The sequence below is a fragment of the Globicephala melas genome, chromosome 17 (assembly GCF_963455315.2).
Source record: "Globicephala melas chromosome 17, mGloMel1.2, whole genome shotgun sequence".
NCBI classification, from domain to species: Eukaryota; Metazoa; Chordata; class Mammalia; order Artiodactyla; family Delphinidae; genus Globicephala; species Globicephala melas.
In genome coordinates this window covers 14,567,301-14,591,961 of record NC_083330.1, presented here as the reverse complement: position 1 = coordinate 14,591,961, position 24,661 = coordinate 14,567,301, and the positions used below count along the sequence as shown (strand labels likewise).

Genomic DNA, 24,661 nt, shown 5'->3' with positions numbered 1-24,661 from the left:
CTCACCTACCTATTTCCCTTCAGCACCGTGCCCCGGTGCCTTTGCACATGCCTTTCTTTCTGCCTGGAAATGAAGATCTAATTGGTTAATAATGGATATTAGGTTCTCCAGTGTTACCCTGTATAGAATTTACCACGTTGTTTTAGGCTACTTACAGGGGTATGTCTTCCACAAGACAGAGGTTTCCTCCGTCCAGGGATCTGTCCTGTTCATCTTTCGTCCCCAGAACCTACTATGGTTTCTGAGACATGGTGGGTGTCCACGGCACAGAATAAACGAACAGAAACAATTTCCTTATTCCGGGTGGGCTCTCTACCTCAGCAGCTGACTTTTCTGGAGACCTGCTCCCTCTGGCTCCTCGGGTTCCCCCGCCTCTCAGGTGATGGGCAGCCGGGTGGCTCGCTGCCTTCGGGCTGGGCCGGGCTGGGCTGGGCTGGGCGGTTGCCCGCGCGCCTGCGCCCTCTGCTGCTCCTCTCGGGGCGCGTCTGTGTGCGAGGGTCCGGAGAGGCTAGGGAGACAGGCGAGGGGTGGGGGGAAGAGTTCAGCCTGAGTCACAGACTTCATTCACTGATTCTCGGCGGCTGGACCGAGGCTGCCTCCTGAGGGGACTCGCAACTACTCTCGCACCTCCAAGGTCCCCACCTCCCGCCGTTCCACTCTCAGCCGAACAGACGGACCGGCTGACTCACGAGTGAGTAGCGGCGGCTCGTGCGCCCCGGCAGCGCGGCGAGCTGTCCCTGGCGGGCCTGTCCTCCTGCGGGTGGTGTGTGTCTGTGTGTGTGCGCGCGCGCGCGCAGGAGGTGTTCCCCAGGGCGCCACGCCGGCCCCGAGAGCCGCCGGCCGGGGTCCATGTGCCCTTCCGAGGCTGCGCTGCGGTGCGGGTGCCCGCTCCGCAGGGGCTCGGGCGTCCCCGGCGCGGGGAGCGAGTTTGCCGGGATTCCCCGGCTCGGTGCGCGGCAGCCGGTGGGGTTCCCCGGGAAGGCGCCTGGGCAAGGAGGCGGCGGGGAAGCCCCGGCTGTGAGTGGCTGGCGGGCCGGGAATCTGGGAGCGGGGCTGGCACAGCAGAGCCGAGGGAGACGCCGGAGCGGCCGCCCCTGGATCCCAAGCTCTCCGCCTTTCTCCCTTACCCTTCCTCCTTTCTTTTCTCAGCAGCATCACAAAAGCGCGCGGCAGAGTGAAACCCAATGCAGCGAAGTCCGGCTCTTTTCTCCCACCTGGTGCACATCCCCCGGGCCGGAGGAATGGAGTGGGAATCCCCGAGATTTGGGGCGCAGGTTTACCCCGGGGACACACCTGTTTTCGGCTCGCGTTGAATTCAAGCAGGGTGCCGGATCGCGCGAGGGGTTTCCGACACAGACACGCCGGTGTGTGTGTGTGTGTGTGTGTGTGTGTGTGTGTGTGTGTGTGTGTGTGTGTGTGTGTGTGTGTGTGTGTGTGTGTGTGTGTGTGTGTGTGAGCGCGCGTGCGCGCACCCGGAGCCCACGCTCGCGGGCTGCGCGGGATGTAAATAGCACACCTCCCTGGCCGCCTGCGAGTGCCAAGCCGGATCCGTGGGCTCCCAGCGCGCTGTGACAACGCGCCGGCATCTCTTTGTTTGGTTGTGGCTTCCCCACCTCTCCGCAATGCAAATTGATTTTCTGTTTCGCTTGACACAGCGCGCTGGGACTTCGTGTGGGCCGCAGCCTCGAACGCTCCTGGTATTTGTAATTGAATAGTTCTCCCCGGTGGCTGGGGGCAGGGGTGTTATTTTTAGTGTTGGGAATAAAGAGGCAAGCACTCTGACCTTTTTGCTGTTGCCTTGGGCTTTGAATACGTGTCTCTGATGGAGAAGACGGATTCACATCCAGTCGCGCACACGTGCCTGCGCACAATTGTGTACACACATTTCTACACACCTAGCTTTCCCCCTTTCTTTTATTTTTAAAAATCGGGAGTGGGAGTGCACAGTGTTTGTAAACCAAAACCAAAACCAAAACCAAAAAACTTTCCTTTGTTCTTTTGGGCCTTTTCCATTTTGAGTAATGGAGTAGGAGTGCCAAAAGGTTGCAATTAGTTCACTAGAATAAAAGACACTGTCTCTGAGTCAGAGCTGCCAGTTTGATAATTATTAACGTATAAAAGCAGATGCGCTGTTTAAGGCAAAAGGGGCGGGGCGGGGGCAGGTCCACGGTAGACAATGAGGGAGGGTCTCTGCCGACCGCCTGCTGCTTATTGTTCCGGCACTAGAGGCTGCAGCCTGTAGCCGCCTCCTCCTCTAGGGCTTCGCTCCTCTTTCATCCCTCGGTCTCACTTGGGACCTTCCGAGTGCCCCAGCGCTATCCCCCGGGGCGCCGGGACGCCAGTCCCAGCCGCAGCCGCCCTTCGCTGACCGCCCTCTCTCTGCTTTGCAGGTTGGCAGCTTTGCGCCCGAGGGTGTCGCGAGCCGAGGCGTTGAGGACCGAGCGCCTCTGGCCCAGCCAGCCGGGCGGGATGCGGCGCGGGCTGCAGCGCTAACCGCCCCCACGCTGGGCACTGGGCGTACGCGCTCCGGGCTGCAGGCGGAGCGGCGGCGGCGGCGGCGGCGGCGGCGGCGGCGGAGGGGATGCGCCCGGGACGCGCAAGGCTCCTGCCGCGAGCTGCCAACCCGAGGTGGACCCTAAGGGCTCATCGCAGGACCGCGCGGACCCCTGCCCTCCGGGGCACGCGGCTGAGGAGCCTCGGGGCCGCGTCTGCGGTCAGGATGCTCTGGGCACCTCCCTGCTGGTGAGGATGCCCTACTGCGCGGCTCCGCATCCCCAGCCCCGGTCCCTGGTGGGCACGACTGCCTGGGCCCGGCTTCGGCCCCTCCTGCCGGTGGATGAAAAGGGCCGGAGTCCTTGAGTGCGACCGGCTATCGAATCTGAATTCTACGAGCCATGGAAGGAGGCACTGGGCTGCAGCCCCAGGCGGGAGAGCAGCTGGAGGCCAGCGCCAGAGTAGGAGCGGTCCAAGAGAAGTGCGAACCCGAGACCTTTAGGTCCAAGAGTTTACCCGCCCTGAACAGCGCCTCCTGCAGGCCAGACCTGAATCCTGCCGGAGAAGACTCCAAGCCCGCCTCTGGCCATCAGGAGTTGAAGCCAGGCCCTGGCCCGCGGGCCCCCAGCCCCTCCGTCCCGTCTACTTCGGCAGAGATGGCAGGGCTGGTGGAAAGTCACCACAGGGTGGAAATCGGCAAACCCATATCGGTGTCCTCCACTTTGGCCATGCTCCAGGGCAGAAGGTGCTTCTATGTGGTCCTCACCGATTCCCGCTGTTTCCTGGTTTGCATGTGCTTTCTGACCTTCATCCAGGCGTTAATGGTCTCCGGGTACCTGAGCAGTGTCATCACCACCATCGAAAGGCGCTACAGTCTGAAGAGTTCCGAGTCAGGGCTGCTGGTCAGCTGCTTTGACATCGGGAGCCTGGTGGTGGTAGTGTTCGTCAGCTACTTCGGCGGCCGGGGGCGGCGGCCCCTGTGGCTGGCCGTGGGGGGACTCCTCATTGCCCTGGGGGCCGCCCTTTTCGCTTTACCTCACTTCATCTCGCCCCCCTACCAGATCCAAGAGCTGAACGCCTCGGCGGCCAACTACGGCCTGTGTCAGAATGGCAACTCCTCGGCCACGACGGAGCCTCCCACCTGCCTCAAGGACTCGGGGGGAAACAGTCACTGGGTCTATGTGGCTTTATTCGTTTGCGCGCAGATTCTCATTGGAATGGGCTCCACACCTATTTATACCCTGGGACCAACCTACTTAGACGACAATGTCAAGAAAGAAAATGCATCCTTGTACCTAGGTAAGACTTTCCTCTCAGATAAGCTTGCACTCAAAAATCAAAAGGAAGCACTTTCACATTTTACTGGATGTTGTATATTGTGTATAATATATGGCATTATATCATATATATGCATTAAGCTTCAGTTTATCTTCTTTTTCTTTTTTTTCTGGCCTTAGTGTGGTGTGTTTTCTGTTTAGGAAAGAATCAAATAGTTGAGCGTTCTTTGAACTAATTTTCAGACTCACACTTGTCTTTTCCCATGTAATACAAACTTTTAACTGTGGGGTGGTGCTTCTCTCTGTTGCTGCCTATCTTTGGAAAAGCTCGAATTTATCAAGCTTATCTTCTCAAAGCTGTCCTTCTAGAAGGGTCAGGAAGGAATAGAAGTAACTGCTGTGTGTGGAATAAGGTTATTTACTACTTTCATCCACAGCTGCTTCTCATTCCTGCCCCCAAGAGCAGAGTTAGTGGAGAACCCAGACTACACGAAACACACTTTATTGACTTCATATCTGTATTCATTACGTATCATCTGCGTCGCTATTTAAAAAAAACTTGAATGATATCGAATGACTAGATTATCTTTATACAGAAGCAACATCACAGGTTGTAAAGTTTATCTTATCCAAAACGATTTTTGTTGTTGGTTTGAAGACCCTCAGTTACAGGATATTGGGGGAAACATCATTACTATTTTCTGAAAAGCAGTACTCTTGGACAGTGAAAGGGCAGTGAAAGTGATACTCAATGAAGAGGGCTATGCGTTTTGCTCAGTATGCTGTCCCCAGAATCGGTTACAGAGGGTGTCTGAGCCATTTATAGTCCCCAGTAACTGGCCCAAATGCATCAGGACAAGAGTTTTATAATTTGTTTTTATTATTAAATGTAAGAGAAAGAAATTTCTATTCAGGCAGAGAGGAATAGCTTGCTTGTTACTTTGCCTCCATGTTTTCTAACATTTGTTGTGACAAATTTTCAAACATCCAGGAAAGTTGAAACAACAGTTCAATGAACGTCAGTGTATCCACCACCTAGACTCAATAATTGTTCACTTTATCATATTTACTTTATCAGTTTGTGTGTGTGTATAGAAATATATATATTTTTGGATGGGAGGTTAAGCCCTTTGAAAGTAATTATAGACACCTTTAGGCTTCAGCACATATCTTCTGAAAATAAGGACATTCTTTTACATAACTCAGGAGCTTAAACTTCCTAAGAAAGCTAATAACCATTCCATATGGTCATCAAATTCCAGTCCATATTCAAATTTCCTTAATTGCCCACTCAGTCTTTTTTAGCTATATACATTTTCTTTTTTAAAAAAATTTATTACTGATATTTATTTTTTAAAGTAATTTTAATTAATTAATTAATTAATTTATTGGCTGCGTTGGGTCTTCGTTGCGGGCTTTCTCTAGTTGCGGTAAGCAGGGGCTACTCTTCGTTGTGGTGCACGGGCTTCTCACTGCGGTGACTTCTCTAGTTGCTGAGCATGGGCTCTAGGTGCGTGGGCTTCAGTAGTTGTGGCACATGGGCTCAGTAGTTGTGGCTCGCGGGCTCTAGAGCACAGGCTCTGTAGTTGTGGCGCACGGGCTTAGTTGCTCCGCTGCATGTGGGATCTTCCCGGACCAGGGATCTACCCTGTGTCCCCTGCATTGGCAGGCGGATTCTTAACCACTGTGCCACCGGGGAAGTCTGCTACATACATTTTCAAACCAGGAGCCAGTTGAGATTCATTTATACATTGCATTTGGCTGTTTGCCTTCTTAGCATTTGCTAAACTAGAACAGTGCCTCAACTTTTTTCTTTCTCTACCACATAGACTTTTTGAAGTGACAAGGCTAGTTGATTTGTGGAATGTTCCACATTCTAGATTAATCTGATTATTTCCTCGTGGTGTCACTTACCTTGTTCCTCCATTCCCTATATTTCTTGTAAACCGGGAGTTCAAAGGTGTAATTCGATTCAGGTGAAGCGTTTTCGGCCAGACTACTTCACAGGTGACACTCCGTGTTTTCGATTAGATCCATCTGGCCATTCATTAGTGTTGATGAGTTTAATCACTTAGTTGCGTGGGTGATTGCCAGGTCTTTCCATTGCAAACACACGTTTCTCTCTTTGAAAATAATCAGCAATCTTTAGAGTGACACCTTGACCCTGTAAATATCCCAATTGTTTTCTTTATTCTTACTGATCTTTTCCTCCATTTACTTTGAAAACTCAGGTCTCCCTTCCATCCCGCTTCTAGGTACCACTGACACAAATCTGCTTCATGAAAAACACAGGCAGAGCCCCACGCAAAGAGAGGACATCCACTAGTAAGAGCCCTGAGATTTAACTTTTCTGGTAGTGGTTGCCCATCAAGAATGAAAAGAGCAAGTACGTATTCTGTGCTGAGCACTGTACTCCTTATGGGAAGACCGAAAATGAGACACAATCCCAGCAACTGAGGTGCTTTCAATGTAATGAAGAAATATTTCCAGTTTAAGGTAACAAGCGAAGTGACATGTGAAAGGGGAAGAAAGTTCTACAGATAGGATTTGCTCCCGCCCCCCTCCTCCACCTACCACCTCCTCCTCTCCTTTAGATATTGACTAATAATTGGCTCTTCTGGAAAACATTTTGATGAATGCCTTAGGACACATTCTTTGGGAAACTCATGAGAATTCTGCTTGTTACATGGCTCTGTTTATTACATGGCTCTCAGTAAAAGCTCCAGTGGTTTGAGTACCAGGAATCTTACCTGTATTCTTTGATTTAATGTTCTTAATGGCCTTATGAGATGGGAATTGTTTTCCCTGTTTTATGAATGAGGAAACAAAGGCTCAGAGAATTTAAGTGGCTTGCTGATGGGCATCAAACCCACGCCTGTCTGACCCCAGAGACCTTGAACTTCCCTCCACGCCGCATGCTTTTTGGCAAGAGGATCTGAAAGTCAACTGAAACCAAAAGATGGGCCACGTTCAGTAGAGTTCTGAATATGGTGCAGAAGGATGCAGAACTGGCCTAAAGGCATCAAAACATGATCAAAACGAGACCATTCTTTAGACCTTTTAAAGCAGCTTTTACAGGTTACCTCCATACAAATTCAAATCAGGGAGACTACTATATTCTTAGAAGATGAGCAGTGTTAACCCATTACCACATGGAATTTTTCCTAATAAATAACTGTTATATATCTTTGTTATTTTCTGCAAAACTGTTCTTCTATATTACCTTGTCCACTCCCCACCCTTTTCTTAAGTTTTTGGTCAGTCTTTCTAACGGATGACAACCACAGAAGAAGAAGGGGGAAAAAAAGCAGGTAGCAGATTAATAATTGCAGGCAGGAACAAATATCTGAATTAAAGTAGAAACCATTGAAATGGAATGTAAATGTATACCTTAATCTTTTTTTTTTTTTTTATACCTTAATCTTTTGAAAGTTCTGGTGTTAACATTCTGGCAGCTTTCAGCGTAGAAGAGATGTGGTCGTAGATGAGATCCAGCGGTCTTTGCACCCATTCAATGCCCTAACTCCTTCTGCAAGGAGAGAGGCTCAGCGTTGACCCGGAGCATAGAGAAAGCTTTGTAGTTATGAAGAAGTAAGGTTAGCAAGTGCACCATGGTTTGTAATTGTATCTCAAGGAGAGAGAGAGAAAGTGTGACCTTTTGCAGGGCAAGAAATTCATGAACCAAACAGGGAAGCAAGAGAGAATGGCTAACCAGGTGGGAAAAGGAAGAAAAAGGACGCTTTTCTAGAATAGAAAGCCACAACTCCGATGGGGTGATTTTCAGGATAGGTGAGGATTGGCAATGGGCCAGCCGTTGGCCAAGTGTGGGGACAGCCACCCCACCTCCCTGGTGTGTCCCCTGTCGGAGTCGGGACAGTGCCTTAGAAAGAGCACGGACGAGGCCTATCTGTATTTTCGTCTGGCTCTACCAGTGACTGGTCAGGAGACAGATCTGATCGTAGACAAATCCCTTAACTTCTCCCAGCCTCCGTCTCCACCTGGGGATTGTTACATTTGTTTCCCGCACGGTAATATTTTGAGGAGCAAATGGGATTACATGTGGGTAAGCACTGGGCCAACTGGAAGCAGCAGCACTTTGCTGTGTTAGAAGCGAATTCAGACTCATCCTGGAGAGTGGGCAGAGTGAAGAGTGGAAGATATTCTACTCCATCTGAGCACCAAAACCTTTAAACGTATCTCTTTACAATTGGGAAAAAGGAAAGAAGCATTATGTAGGAAATTAAAACTTTGTATGGGAAATCACTCCTTAGACATTGTACAGGACAATGTTTTTTTTTTTTAGAAGATGTTGGGGGTAGGAGTTTATTAATTAATTAATTTGTTTTTGCTGTGCTGGGTCTTCGTTTCCGTGCGAGGGCTTTCTCTAGTTGTGGCAAGCGGGGGCCACCCTTCATCGCGGTGCGCGGGCCTCTCACTATCGGGGCCTCTCTTGTTGCGGAGCATGGGCTCCAGACGCGCAGGCTCAGTAGTGGTGGCGCACGGGCCCAGTTGCTCCGTGGCATGTGGGATCCTCCCAGACCTGGTCTTGAACCTGTGTCCCCTGCATTGGCAGGCGGAGTCTTAACCACTGCGCCATCAGGGAAGCCCCATAATCGCACTATTAAATAGACTTACCCATCCAGCCGCCGGCAATGCTGGACCTCAACAGGGTGGCAGCCCTGGGTCTCCCCACGTGACCTGTGGTCGAGGGGTGTGTGTGCAAGACTTGTGCTGAAAAGGAGCAGGGGAGAATTTTTACGCCCCGTGTGCACACTCACCTCCCAGAGGCAAAGAGGAGGAAATGAGCTGAGCATCCCAGTTTATTTTCAGATTCATCTGTCACGTTAACCCCCTTCTGCTTTCCCGGGGAGGAGCAGTGATGGGGGTGTGAGGTGGGCCAAGAGAGGAAAGATCATGTGAATATACTCTCTTCTGAGACTGCTAACTGGGTATTTATTCTGCTTTAATTTTGCTCATCTTGTTTACAAGGTATTCATCTTTGTAAGCCACATACAGTCCCTTTTGGGAAGTAGGTTCTGTACAAATCATGAATAAATAAAAAAAAAAATCTCCGCTGGAAACTAATACCAGGGAGAGTGACCGTTAAGGGATTTGAGGCAATGATCCAGGGCGTGTGGAGGAATTATTGGGATGGATGCAGTGCAGGGTGAGGAGAGCTGGGTGTTGGTGGCTCGGCAGCTCCTTGCTAGGATGTTGGTGAGTTTCACATATACCTGGGACAGTTCATCTGTGTCCAAATGAGTACATCTTCTGTACCCTTGACAAGTCCTGAATTTATATCAGCTCCCTGGTTGGTCACCTTTGGCCTCTAAGACAAACTAGTCAGTCTAAGATGCTGACAGATAAACCAACTTCAGATTCTAGCTGAAAAGCAGAAGGGCTTCCTGCGTCACTGTGGAAAAGGGAGTGGACGGACAGTGATGTATTCAGCTCACCTGCAAATAACAGGTGAGCTGTTATGTTATGATACATCTTTAACATTGCTATGGATTCTGTTATCTATGTGGTTCGGTCCTTCTGAAACTTTAAGGTGTGTACGTGAATCACCAGGGTGTCTTTTCAAAATACCGATTCTGCTTCTGGAAGTCTGGGGCGGGGCCTGGGATTCTGCATTTCTAATGTGCTCCCAGGTGAGGCCAGAGCTGCTGGTCAAAGGGTCATGTTTTGAGCAACAAGGGTCTAAAGACCATAGATCTTTGACTTTTCTGATCGGTGGAGAGTTTCTCTCTGGGCTTGGGGTTGGATCCACTGTTGGCAAAACCAGCTGCTGATTGAGCTTCTATCTCATCAGGAAGAACCCTTCTGCCATTTACTGCATTTGCAAAAGCAAGATGTCAGTTTTGGGTGTATCATAAGCTGTGGCAACTTTTCTGAATTCCATCGTGATCGCTGTTGAGTCCACCGAGAGAGTGGCTTGGGACAAAAGATGTTCATTTTGCTATTAACCAAAGGAAGCACCACTTTCTTTTTGCTCTCACCACCCTGGAGGCTCTGGGCTGATGGGTTTCTCTCTGTTGGTGGAACTCTACACGTTAGAGGTAAATCTGTGACCTCTGCAAACCCAGGTGAGCTCACCTTATAAGGCCCTTTGGTGGGGGAAAAGCAAACAAACCCACACACTTGGCTCTGCTTTTTTTTTTTTTTAAATAAATTTATTTATTTATTTATTTTCGGTTGCGTTGGGTCTGTTGCTGTGCGTAGGCTTTCTCTAGTTGTGGCGAGCGTGGGCTACTCTTCATTGTGGTGCGCGGGCGTCTCATTGCGGTGGCTTCTCTTGTTGCGGAGCACAGGCTCTAGGCACACGGGCTTCAGTAATTGTGGCACGTGGGCTCAGTAGTTGTGGCTCGTGGGCTCTAGAGCACAGGCTCAGTAGTTGTGGCGCACGGTCTTAGCTGCTCCACGGCATGTGGGATCTTCTCGGACCAGGGCTCGAACCGGTGTCCCCTGCATTGGCAGGTGGATTCTTAACCACTGCACCACTAGGGAAGCCCTTGGGCATCATTTTAAAAAGAAGGAATAGAGATTTTGGAAAAGAAAAATGGAGGCAAAATGGATGTTAGAGTAGGCATTCTAGGAATGAAGGCTTCAGAGAGAAGTGAAGGTGAAGAAACATAGCTGGGTGTTTGGATGGTTCTCTTGTGTCTTTTGGGGGAAATATTCGGAAATAGAGACCGTGTGTCCGTGCCGATGTGTTCTGCTGTGTTGGGTACTTCTGCCGGAGCTGGTGCTCTCACCCTGTGTTTTCCGTCTCCCTGATCTAGAGAAAAGAGACAGGGATTCCACCCTATCTCCTGGGTGGTCCTCCTCGTCCAAGACCATTCTCAGTATCCAGGCTCTGTATGTTCTGAACCTCAGCTCCCAGTGGGAAACAGCATAGGTTACGGGTCATTCTAAAATGGTGGTTTTCAACTAGAGGTAATTCCCTCCACTCGCAGTGGACACACTTGTTAATGCCTGGAGTCAACTTTGATTGTCAAAATTCGAAGGGGACCTCGTGGCATTTAGTGATATCTTGGCCTATGTTTCTGCTAAACATCGTACATTGCACAGGACAGATCCCACAACAAGGAATTACCCTACAAAAAACTGTCACTAGTGATGCTTTCAACTTTTTTTATCTTAAGCATTCAAGTTACTGTGTTATTTTGTGTTTCTTTTTTTGGCAGTGCCCTGCGGCATGCGTGATCTTAGTTCCCAGACCAGGGATCGAACCTGTGCCCCCTGTAGTGGAAGCGTGGAGCCCTAACCACTGGACCACCAGGGAATGCCCTATTTTGTGTTTCTTATATCTTGGGACTGGAAGTAGAAATCTCTAGGTCACAGAATTAGAAAGCATTGAACACTTGGATGGAGAAGACCCAGGAAGAACCTGTCTTTGTAAATAGGAAAGCCTTCTAGCAAACAAGAGATAGGAAATAGAGATGAACTGTTCATTACTCATTGCTACATATTACCCAGTAGACAGCATAGTATCTATACGATATTATTTTCTTAGTAGATCATGGGAGATACTGTAGTGTGCCATGGTAGATTATTTTTAGTGGGTGTAAAGATACGAGGGGTTTCATGGTTTTTACTGTAACTTCACTTCCCATCAGCTTAAAAGTTTTTTTTTTTTGGCTACACCAGGTGGCTTGTGGGATCTTAGTTCCCCAGACAGAGATGGAACCCAGGCTCTTGGCAGTGAAAGCGTGGAGTTGTAACCACTGGACCGCCAGGGAATTCCCTAAAAGTTTTTAACCATAGAGATTTTCTAGACATATTTTTGGAGTTGAGACTATTGTAACCCTTGAAGAGGAATGACGTGTGTATGTGTGCGTGACATGTATGTACTAAGGGGAGTGGTATGTCATTTCCCCCTTTATCTGAGCTCTGTTTCAGTGGCGATGGTAAAAGAAAACATCAAGATGAGGAATTCTGGCAAACTATAAAGCAATTAATCAGCATTTTAAAGCAGAGCTCACCAGCTAAATAGTTGGACCTCGAGAGGAGACGTAGGGTAGATTTAATAAGGCATTTAAGACCTAGAATTTCTCTTAAAAATAAATGAGAGCTTAATTAAATCAAAAGAAAAAGCCTTTGGTATGGTTTCATACATGGGGTCTAACAAGGGCTATTTTTTTGTGTGGTACGTGGGCCTCTCACTCTTGTGGCCTCTCCCGTTGCGGAGCACAGGCTCCGGACGCGCAGGGTCAGTGGTCATGGCTCAGGGTCCCAGCCGCTCTGCGGCATGTGGGATTTTCCCGGACCGGGGCACGAACCCGTGTCCCCTGCATCGGCAGGCGGACTCTCAACCACTGCACTACCAGGCAGGCCCAACAAGGGCTATTTTTAACAGCAAATATGTTTGAATGTTTAATGTATGGCAGGCATTGTGCTGAATGCTTTATCATCTTATTTTATCCTCAGAACAACTCTTATGTGACAGGTACATTTTTTCCCCCTTTTTTTACGGTGGTAAAAAACACATAACATTAAAATTACTCTCAACCATTTTAACTGTACAGTTTAGTAGTGTTCAGTGTATTCCCACTGTTGTGCACTAGATCTCTAATTTGTTTTTCATCTTACAGCACTGAAACTTTATACCCACTAAACACTAATTTCCCCTCTCCTCAGCCCTTGGCAACCACCTTTCTACTTTCTGTTTCTGTGGTTTTGACTACTTTAGATACTTACATGAGTGGAATTACACAGTATTTGTCCCTTTGTGACTGGCTTAGTTCACTCAGCATAATGTCCTTGAGGTTCATCTGTGTTAAAGCATGTGACAGAGTTCCTGCATAACATTACACAGTATGTTTATACCATATTTTAAAATCCATTCATCTGTGGATGGACACTTGGGCTGCTTCCACTTCTTGGCTATCGTGAATAATGCTGCTATGAACGTGGGTGTGCAGATATCTCTCTGAGATCCTGATTTAAATACTTCTGGATATACACCCAGAAATAGGATTGCTGGATCATCTGGTGGCTCTATTTTTCATTTTTTGAGGCACATCCCTACTGTTTTCCATAGTGGCTACACCATTTTACATTCCCACCAATAGTGTATAAGGGTTTGAACTTCTCTGCATCCTCACCAACACTTGTTATTTTCTGTTCTTTTGATAGTGGCCATCCTGATGGGTGTGAGTTGATACCTCATTGTAGTTTTGATCTGCATTTCCCTAATGATTAGTGATGTTGAACATCTTGGCATGTGCTTTTTGGCCGTTTGTATATCTTTGGAGAAATGTCTATTTAAGTCCAGTGCCATTTTTTTTTTTTTTTTTTTAGTGGTACGCGGGCCTCTCACTGTTGTGGCCTCTCCCGTTGCAGAGCACAGGCTCCGGACATGCAGACCCAGCGGCCATGGCTCACGGGCCCAGCATGTGGGATCCCACATGGCTCACGGGCCGCAGCATGTGGGATCTTCCCGGACCGGGGCACGAACCTGTGTCCCCTGCATCGGCAGGCGGACTCTCAACCACTGCGCCACCAGGGAAGCCCCAGTGCCATTTTTTAATCAGATTACTTTTGTTATTGTTGACCTGTAGAAGGTCATTTATTCTGGATATCAGATTCTTATCAGATATATGATTTGCAATTATTTTTCTCCCATTCTGTAGACTGCCTTCTCACTCTGTTGATTGTTTCTTTTAACGTGCAGAAGTTTTTAAGTTTGGTGTAGTCTCATTTGTCTATTTTTTATTTTGTTGTCTGCTTTCGGTGTCATATCCAAGAAATCATTGCCGAATCCAGTGTCTTGAAGTTTTTCCCCTATGTTTTCATCTCGGTAGTTTTAGGCCTGACGTTTAGGTCTTTAATGCAATTTGGGTTAATTTTTGTGTACCGTGTAAGGTAAGGGTCCAACTTCACTCTTCTGCATGTGGATATCCAGTTTCCCAAATCATTTGCTGAAGAGGCTATCCTTTTCCCATTGTGTAGTCTTGGCTTCCTGGTTGAAAATCAGCAGCTACTTTCATTTTTCACATTTTATAGATGAGAAAATCAAGGTTAAGTAATGTGCTCAAGTTCATCTGAAAGGTGGCAAAACCAGCACTCAAGGTCAGTGTTCAAGGCCTGAGCTCTGTTGACATTAGGGGGAGGGGAGGGGAGGGGGAGGGGAGGGGTGGGGGAGGGGGAGGGGAGGGGAGGGGGGAGGAAAACGTTTATAAATTTCTGGTGTGACTTTGGCTCAGTTTCTTAATTTTGTTACGTGTGAAGGAGAGGAGGCGGCAAGGTTAGCGGTTTCTTAGATTCCTGTCATCCCTTCAGTTCTTTAGTTCTGTGCCTTGTTCATCCTGGCTGGATATGATCTTGTTCTGGAACTTGGGACTCAGGTCTGGAGAGGAGTCGTAGCCTGTTCTGTTCTCCTTGAGCCATCGGAAGTGAGTCTCTTGGCACTTCCTCCACACCCTGGTGGCTTGAGTGATGTCGCCATGTGACAGTTGTCCCCAGGGAGTCAGACATTCCTTTTACTCCTTTTCCAGGCAGCTGTGTATTACCTGACGGTAAATTCAGACTCTTCTTCCCGTCCTGGGAGTTATGATGGCTTTTGAAACTGTCACCCTGCAAAAATGCTAACCCCTGTTACCTAATATAACCTAGAAAGGCAGGTGCAGGTTACTCTTGCTTAAAAGTAAAAACCATAGTCATGTAATTAATATTTTCAGAAGGATGAAATTACATAATTTGCAAGTGTCTGAAACTGAGTTGTGCAGTTCCTGAGTTTCTAGCATCTGAGAGTTCTTAGCTATAATACTTCAATAATAATAATAATTATGATGATGATAGGTTTTGGTCTTATTAGGTGTTTTCCTAAGTTTTTGGCCTTGAGTTCTTATGAAGGACATAGAAGTTTTAAGAGGCTTTTTTTAAAAAGAATGTCTATGTGTGTATAACTGAGTCACTGCTGTACAGCAGAGATTGGTACAACATTGTAAATCAACTATATTTCAGTAAAAAAAAAAGATGCTTTTTTTTTTTAGTGAGAAGAGGGGAGAAATTTAAGTGAACAAGATTGTGTAGTGAATTCTAGGCCTAGCATTCTGGTTGTAAATCAGCTTCTGATCAATGTATAAAGACGGACCAACAATCCTGGTTTGCAAAGTGTCTTTATATTATTGGGTGAAATATATTTGCTGGTATTTTGTCTAGAAATATGCTTATGTCCCTGGTGTTTAATTTCAGCTGGAAGGTAAACCTTTCCTGATTTGAACTGCATTTTCATGGCTTTCCTTTAGGTGGAGGGCAGCAGCAACCTTTAACAAGATGCAAAAATCTTCCTGAGATAAATCTCAAAAGTTTCCTACGAGAAAGACTTGACTAAAAAATATATCTCGGAATAATAATTCTGAAATTTAGTTTTGCTGGTATTTAAGATGTCTCTAGTTATTTCATCCTTGTGAAACTTTCAAAAGAAATTAGTTTTCATTTCTTTAATTAGGATTGATGGAAGGCAGTGATAGCTAAATGCAAGAACGGAAGAGAGATGGATGTGCTACCTTCCAGTTGCTGGATTCAGTTTTTTGGGTGTGCAGTGTTCTCCTTTATACATTCTTTCTTTCATTTTAGGTCCTAGAGCCATTGTTGTTAGGGAGAGGCCGGGGGACCCTCACATGGGTTCTTACTGGACACTTATTTATTCACTTATATGACATCTCATACCACTTTGGGAATGACTAATTTAGGACTTAAACCTTCCAGGTCATCCAGTCTTGTAGAAATGGTAAACCACATATAGGGACCAATTTGTAATTTGACACAAATTCATCTGTAATTACTGATATAATTTTGACTAAGTTACATAACCTTTCAGGACCTCAGTTTCTTTTTCTGCAAAATAATCCAGTTTGACCACACCAGAAGACTTCTAATCTAATCTATGATGACTTTTTAAAATTTTTTTAAAAGCTTAATTGGGGGGATTCCCTGGTGGCACAGTGGTTGAGAGTCCGCCTGCCAATGCAGGGGACACGGGTTCGTGCCCTGGTCTGGGAAGATCCCACATGCCACGGAGCGGCTAGGACTGTGAGCCATGGCCGCTGAGCCTGCGCGTCCAGAGCCTGTGCTCTGCAGCGGGAGAGGCCACAACAGTGAGAGGCCTGCGTACCGCTAACAAAACAAAACAAAACAAAACAAAAAAGCTTAATTGGGGATTGGAACACTGGAAGAGGAGAGTCACTATCTACTGTATTTCTAAAAATAACCCTAAAAAGGGACTCGTGGGCCTCAAGGAACTTACAGTCTAGTTTGACTATTTGTTTGGCACCATCTGTTCTGGACGATTGAAGATGATATGTGAGCTGTGTGACCTCTAGTAAGTCACTTGACACCTCTGGGTTTCAGTTTTCGAATTTGGATGGAATTGAATTAGAGCATCTCGAAGGGTCTTCCTGGACTCTACTTTCTGATTTCTTCTGGGCCTACTGTGGCGTAGATCCGGAAGTTAGCATATTCAAGGCAGTTCAGTCTTGTGGTTAAGAGTGTGGCCGCTGGCGCCAGGCTGCCTGGATTCGAATCCCAGCTCTGCCAGGGTGTAACCTGGGGCAGGTTCTGTGGCCTCTCTTTGCTCGATCCCACCTCTCTTAACACTTGGATCATTGTGAGCTAGTTGTGAGTTAATGCGTGTGATGCAGTTAAAACAGGACCTGGCCTGGCACATGGTTAAACACTCCAAGTGGGCTGTCATTATTAAAAACAAATTTCATCCTGTTTGGGAAGAGAGTGGTGTTCGTTTTCGTCGTCACTGGCAGGGCACAGCTTCTCTTGTGGCTTTTCTGAACCGGTTGCCTGCACTCACTGCTCCTGCTCAGGTCACCGTGTGTTAGGCTGGCCCTGAGCTGGTGGGAAGAGGTATGTAGTTCCGTGACATCAGGGTTGTTCTTGGCTAGGCGGCGCCTCTCCTGGGGGCGTGCATCTCCTCTCCCAAGCCCCATAGTGATGCCTGGACTCTGTGCTTCACTGGGTCTGGAGGGTCATCTCCCCTACGATGTAAAGAGTGACCACAGGGAGAAAGAAGACAAAGCTTTCAGGTTATTAATAGCTTCCAGGCGAGATGCTCTTGCTATGGGCTTCAGATAATTATGATGTGAGCTGTTGGCTATAATCAAGTGTAATTGCTAAGGAGCACAGGGAGGGAGCCCGAAACACACATGCTCATGGGCTGTCTTTGTGCTTTTTTCTGTCCTATTCTAGACTTTAAAATCTCTGATCAGGTCTCCAGCCAGCAAGTTCTGGTAACTCCAGAGCCTTTTGTGGTTCCTGGAGTGGGCCTACTGCCACTACCCAGTGACCCTCCTGGGTCTTGGCTTCCTCAGGACCCTTCCTCATGTCTCGGCTCACGTGGTTTATTATAGACGGGAAGGTGGGATGGATTGTGTAAAAGTGCAGAGAGATGATGCCTGGGGAGTACAGAAATGGGCCTGTTTGCTCACCTCCTCTCATGGAGGGCAATCTATGGGCACGTGAAAGTGTGTGTGTGTGTGTGTGTGTGTGTGTGTGTGTGTATTAGACTTGGAGGTGTAGAAGAAAAAACACAGGAGTTGCTTTATACTGTCTCCCAGAAATATGACCTTACCTTGCTGTTGCTAGAGTAGGAATGTTTGCATTTCTTCTACTCTGTCTTTTTTCATGATCAAACGATAGTTTATAGATTATTATCAAAACCTCTTCCTTCTCTCTCGCCCTAGTGAGTTTATTGCCTGGGGCGCCACATTCAGAGTTTGCTTGCACAAAGAAAGGAAGCAAAGGCCTAATGAATTGATTTTTCTGTATTTAATTACACTTACAAAAGATTTTACCTAAAAAGTTGGAAAGGGGTGATGTCCGGAGTAAAGTTTGGATTCACATCAACGAGCCATGTGACTCACGCAGATAACGGTCGCGTTATCAGTATTTGTTATTATTTGGGTTTCTTCTGTCTTTAGGAACTGGCATCAGTTCCTTCTCTATCCACTTTGAAGGCTTTTGGCTACAATAACACCTGGCAAGTGTCTCAGAAAATCTCTGCAGGCTCCACTTCCTACCCTGAATTGTCAACCAGCCCGCTTTGCCCGGGTGCCCCCATTTATGCTCATTGCCTGGCCCCTTGTTTCTTTCACTCTACTTGGCCCCTGTGGATTTCAGTGGACCATTTCCTTGGATCTTCATCATGACTCCACCAGGATGCTGAGCTTTCGCTCTCTTGGCTGTCTACTGCGGCTTGGCCCGTTCCACTGTGTACAGAGTGCCTACTCCAGCTCTCAAAACCTCCACTGGGGTCTGGGGCACTGGACTCCCTTATCCTGGTGTGGAATTCCGCCATTTAAGCCACAAACAGGTGTTCCACTGTACGAGGCTATAACCCTTGGGAAGGGTTATCTCATGTCTGTAGGGGGTGAACTCACTGGGTAGGCATAGACCAATGTTAACGAGGCTTGTGGATATAAGTTATGGTGTGAGTCAGATACCATTTCTGTGTTCCATAAGGCACTGTTCTCTTTCTAAAAGGGCCAAATATTTTATCGCTGATTTTATTACCTAATTTGCTATGATTTGCTCTCTCTTTGTATTCTTCTCTTATGAGAGATGTTTGCTGAAATACTTTGTGTAAATATAATTTGAAAAATTCACTTTTTTTTTTTTTAAATTGCCATTGTGTTAACAGGCTCAGTAACTGATTTCCCTTATGACTCCATACAATGTAAACCTGCTGTTGTGATTAAATGTCACTTCTCCAGGTATAGGACAAATAGGTCAAAGTCTGTGTTAACAAAGTATTGCTAGTCCCAAATGGATGAGTTTCTAATTTCATTATTGTTCAAATCAGATTTTAAATGACCAGTTTAGTCATTTCGACATTATTATTGTATTTTTATCCATTTAATTTCCAGAATTTCTTCTTCCTAGATATTCCTTTTGGTTTCCTATAAATTATTTAGTTTAGAACTCATGATATTTTATTCATTAATCTCCCCTCCGTATTCAAGTTTCCATTAAATGTGCTTTTCTTTCTTTCCCGCAAAGGGTTCTTTTACTAACAGTTTTGTGAGGATTTTTCTTTTTGTAGCTAAATAATCTTCCTCTTATAACATGCATTTTTCTTTTTACGAGAGCTAGAATTTATCATGCCAGAGTTTTCGAGTGAACTTTCTTTTTCCCACCTTACACCATGTATATTGTTTCTCTGTTAAATGAATAGAGGGAGTTCAGGGTTTCTACATACGTCCCCAGTGGCTTATGCTTCTGAGTTGCACAATTGCCTGTCATGCCAAGAAACATGAGACTTTGAGACCCAGGGGCCATCTCTTCGCAAGTTTGATATTAATAATTTGGAATCCAGTTGTAATATTCGCTGAGGGAGGCAGTGTGGGAGCGTGGAAAGGGAGTGAAAGTGGAACCTGAGTTTTTGTGCGAGACTTGGTCCTGCCACGTGACCACCATGTGATCTTGGGCCACCCAGCTGCTCTGGTCCATCCCATTGACTTGGGAATAAGAAAGTGATAATTCTCAACAGATCTAGAGATAATTCTTTTTTTTAAAAAAAATTCAAGTATAGTTGTTTTACAGTGTTTCAGGTGTTCAGCAAGGTGATTCAGTTTCATATATATATATCTGTAGGTATATATTGTTTTGCAGATTCTTTTCCACTATAGGTTATCACAAGATATTGAATATCGTTCCCTGCACTATACAGTAGGTCCTTGCTGTTTATCTGTTTTATATATCATAGTGTGTATCTGTTAATCCCAAATTCCAAATTTATCCCTCCCTGCCCTTTCCCCTTTGGTAACCATGTTTGTTTCCTATGTCTGTGAGTCTATTTCTCTTTTAGTAAGTAAGTTCATTTGTATCATTTTTTTAGATTCCACATGTAAGTTATATCGTACGATATTTGTTTTTGTCTGACTCACTTCACTTAGTATGATAATCTTTAGGTCCATCCACGTTGCTGCAGGCTTGCAGCAACAAGCAACAAAAGGCTTGTGGGATCTTAGTTCCCCGACCAAGGATTGAACCTATGCCCCAGCAGTGAAAGCACTGAGTCCTAACCACTGGACCACCAGGGTATTCCCTCAGGGTCTGATTTAATAGAACTCTGGTTAGACCCTAGAATCTGTTCCTTTTAAAAATTTCCCAGATGATCCTGTTGGTCTGTCAGGGTTGGAAACTATTCTCCCGGAGAAACTCTAGACAGAACTGATTGCCTTTCAAAGGAATGACTGTGGCTTGGTCTTCTTGTATCTTGCTGGCCATCTGCCATATGTAGCTTCTTACCTCCATCTTCATTTCTGAAACTTCTGTGATATTGGGCCATGGACCTCCCCAACACTGTTTCGGAGCTGGTGCCCATTTCCCAGCACGTGTGTTATTTGGGGGGAACCTCTGAATGCTATTGGGGAGGGAGGTCTGCTTCTGTGCATGTATTGGAATTCTGATGCATAATGTAGTATGTTGAGTACATTGTTGTGGGTTGTTTTGGAAATCTGAATGCTTTTTGTAACTTTATACCTATGGGAAACATACTGGGAATTCCATGAAAGTAAAGGTTGAGATTCCCTCCCAGCAAAATTCACTGTACTTTCCCCCTCTGCCTAGTTTTAAGATAACATATATAAATATATAAATATATATATATGTGTGTATGTGTGTGTGTGTGGGTATAATTGAGTGGTTTTAAATATGGAACTAGTACTAGCTTTTATGCTGGGATCCTGAGGTCTAGCAAAGCTCAATTTGAGTCTTGGGGAAAAGGAACCAGGAGCTCCTTCCTCTTTTTTTCTGTCTCTGGGGATTTTCAGGAAAGCCAGTAGCAGTTTATTTGAGAACATAGAGCTGCCACTGGGATTTACCCATGAGAGGCTTTTTCAAAAATTTGTTTGTTTCAGAAATCCCCCTGTGGTCCAAGCTATATTTTTAAAAGATCGGTTGCTTGCAGTCCAGGAGTTTAGGGGCTCATTTGGTGTGACAAATGACAAATAATCTTTTAGGACACAGCTTGTCCTGAACAGCGATGCTTAGTAGTCTGGGAGTAGGAACTCAAGTCATCTTTTGTGCCCAGTGATTGCTGCCTTTAGGACCACCCAGCCTGAATAATGACGGTCATTCTTTGGTGAGGAGTTAACACATGGTCTCTAAGTGGATTTATCTTTATAAAGCCCTGTGTGACTGTCAGGGCTAACCCTCTCCTTTAATGAAGGAGAACTCACAAACTTCAAGGTTTCTCTGGTAGGAGGACCTTCAGGTGGGGTGAGTAATTTACCAGTAGGACTCTGACGTGTCTGCTTACCTTCCCCCAGGGATGTCTCACTTTTGTTTCTGCATCATTTCCACACTCATCCCAAGGTATAGGGGTGGGCTGGGTGGCCTGCTGTTTGATGTGCTGATAACTATGGAACAGACAACCCACTTCCTTTGTTTTTTTGGGCATACTGAAAGAGGCTGCAGCTTGTAAAAGGCTTCCACAAATCCTGAGAACAACAGGAAAATAAACTCACAAAATACTTGCGGAGCACAGGCTCCGGACGCGCAGGCTCAGCTGTTTCGCGGCATGTGGGATCTTCCCGGATCGGGGCACGAACCCGTGTCCCCTGCATCGGCAGGCGGACTCTCAACCACTGCGCCACCAGGGAAGCCCAACGTTTTTCTTTATTGAAGAATTTCTTAAAGCCTTCACTCTGCCGATATCCATTAGAAATCTCCAGGAGAGGACTGAGGCGTCTAGTCTCTCTCAAACTTGGATGACCAAGAAAACTTTTAACTCCACAGTCATCTCAGAGGCTGGTCTTCTTTGAAACCCATTTGGGAAATCTTGTTCTAGTGAATCTGTCTCCCTCATTTTCCAGCTAAGGAAACCAAGGACCAGAGAAATGAAACGACTTGTCCAAAATCATGAAGCTTGGGGCAACATGGGGTGCTGGAAAGGAGCTTGGAGGGGAACCCTGGATGTGAGACTTGACTGTAGCACATTGTTAGTGGGGGGCCTGGGCACATCACCCAAATTCTGTGGGTCTTAGTTTCTTCTCTTAAAATGAGGGGGCTGGGACTTCCCTGGTGGTGCAGTGGTTAAGACTCCACACTCCCAATGCAGGGGACCTGGGTTCAATCCCTAGTCAGGGAACTAGATCCCACATGCATGCCGCAACTAAGAGTTTGTGTGCCACAACTAAGGGGCTGGCGAGCTGCAACTAAGACCCAGCACAAACAAACAAATAAATAAATAAATATTTAGAACTAAAATAAAATAAAATGAGGGGGCTGCACTATCTGTTTCCTAATGACCCTGAAGTCATTTTGGGGGAATGGCTCTTGGTTTCATCTTGTGTTTTTTTTTTTTTTTCCCACTTCTGAGTTTGTCTCAGCTAAGTAAGGCAAAATAAAAATATTGGGAGACACATATACATATATTCATCAAATACCACCATTTAGATTCTCTTTTGCTTGCAAATGAATACACTTGCCAGATTAGTAACTAAAATAAAATCTGTCGGAGAATGTACAACTCTACATCATAAAACGTTGGTAAGGAAAATAAGAAATGTATATAAAAAGACTAAGATCTATGGTAATGTACTTTCCTGAAAAATATTTTAACACAGATTTTAATTTTAATGAAATTCATATTTGATTGGAATACAAATGGTAAATCTCCCAACAGGTAAAACGTGCCTTTTTCTGGCATGCTTTGTGAGGGATTATTGAGGGAATCATAAAAAAATAAAACTCTCAGATTTTAATCTGTTACTAGCTGGGGTTACTTTGGACTGGTGTTCTCTGGGCTTCATTTTCTTCATCTGTGGAATGAACCCAAATGTTCCTTAAAGACTCTATTAATTTAAGCTGATGCCATAAAGTCACCTTTACAGCTCTGCTAATTCAATCTATATTTGACCGTTTTTGTCTGTATTAGCAATACGATCTTTGTCAAGGTGCGGGTTGAACCTGAGAGCTCCAGGGACTCGGGATGTGAATTACGTGTGGTAATGTGAAGTCAGAGGTGTCCTTCCCCATTCTGGGCCCATGGGCAGAGCGTACTTCCTGGACCCCTGTGGTATGTTGAGGTCATGTGACAAGTTCTGGCCAATGAGTTGTGTGTAGTGACAGGTGCTACTTCCAGGCCAGAGCAAGACCCTGCAGAGCCTTCTTTTCCTCTGTCACCAGAGTGGCAACATTATGGTGCCGTCAACTTGGGTTCTGGAATAAGAAGTCCTGGAGCAGATCTCCCTGATGACCCTTGTTAGATCATGAATTGTGTGCAAGGAATAAACTTTTGTGGTTATAAACCCTAAGATGTTTTGGGATGCTTGTTACAGCAACATCACATAGCCTATCCTGACTATTGGATTCAGTGAACTGGGGAAATCTCAAGAGACTGAAGGAAGACCAGCTATTGGGAACAGAATTATTTTAAGAGAAGATGTCAGTTGGCAGCCCCCCCTCACCCCCAATGGAGTTTGCCTAAGGAATTCTGCTGTTCCTATGAACAGCAAAGTTTACACACTTGGTTAAAGAATGAATGAACGAGCATAGGTTCTGTTATCATGTGTTCAAACTGATATACGTTATATAAGCACATCGTGCAAGAGGCAGTATACGTGGTGGTTAAGATCCCTGGTCGGGCTGGGTTACCTGGGTTCGGAGCCCGACTCTGTGTTACTTTGAGCCGTTTCCTTAAATGCTCCGGGCTCCAGTTTCTCCATCTGCATAAAGGGATAATAATAGTTTCTTATAGGGCTGTTATGAAGAATAAGTTCTTGCATGTATGTCAAGAGTTTGGCTAGTGCTTTGACAGTCAATAAATCTTACACTTTTTTCCCCTCTCCGCCTCTTCTCTTTCCCTCTTGTTATCATTATTGACATTAAAAAAATACTGAAAGGATAGACACCGTGTTAGAGTAGTCATCTCTGGGTAGCAGGATTCTGATTGATTTTTATTTTGGGGGTTCTTTTTTTGGGTATCAAGTGTGTTTGTTCTGAACTTGAGTTGCCTTATAATCAGAAAAAGAAGCTATTTAAAAATAGAGTATTTACCGTGATTATTTTCCAAAAGAATATATGCCAGTATCCACACTAAATCCTATGATTGCTGTTTTTGCCTCACCATCTGGTGATCTGTTCAATATTTCTGTTGGGTTTTATCTGCTCTGAAAGCAGCTTTCCACCTTGATTTTTAAATTTTGTTAATGATTCTTTCCATCTCTTGGCCATATGTTGTGGAAACCAGTGAATCTCTTTGTTTCTTATAACTTTCCAAGTCTTATAAATTCTCTTTCCAAGTCTTATAAATTCTCTTTCTCCTAAATCCCTCTCACACTACTGTCCATTGCCCAGCTTTGTTCAAATCCTTACCACTTCATGCCTGGACTATTGGGTTTTCTTGTCTACAGGTTTCTTTCAATCCCTATAAAGTGACAATAGACTAATGTTCTTTTTTTTTAAAATTAATTTTTACTGGACTATAGTTGCTTTACAATGTTGTGTTAACTTCTACTGCCCAGCCAAATGAATCACATATACGTATATTCCCTCCATTTAGGACACCACAGTGCATTAAATAGAGTTCCCTGTGCTCTACAGTATGTTCCTATCAGTTGTCTATTTTATATATAGTATCAATAGTATATACATGTCAATCCCAAACTCCCAATTCCTTCCACCACCACCCCTTCCCCCTTGATATCCATAATTTGTTCTCTACGTCTGTGTCACTATTTCTGCTTGGCAATTAAGGTCATCTATGCCATTTTTCTAGATTCTGCCTATATGTGTTAATATACGATATTTGTTTTTCTCTTCTGACCTACTTCACTCTGTAGGACACTCTCTAGGTCCATCCACGCTAGACTAATGTTCTTAATATACCACTTTGAATGTATCATCCTTTGCTGGAACTTTCAGGGGCT

At 45.6% G+C, this 24,661-nt stretch overlaps 1 protein-coding gene across 1 annotated transcript in view; it reads left to right on the top strand.

Annotated features, from left to right (window-relative positions):
- The first annotated feature begins 2,894 nt into the window (after positions 1–2,894).
- The window catches only part of SLCO5A1 (solute carrier organic anion transporter family member 5A1), a 118,547-nt gene continuing 96,780 nt past the window's right edge, over positions 2,895–24,661 (top strand). The window contains exon 1 of the mRNA XM_060287457.1: positions 2,895–3,792. Within this exon, the coding sequence (XP_060143440.1) occupies positions 2,895–3,792 (898 nt within the window). The remainder of the gene's footprint in view (positions 3,793–24,661) is intronic.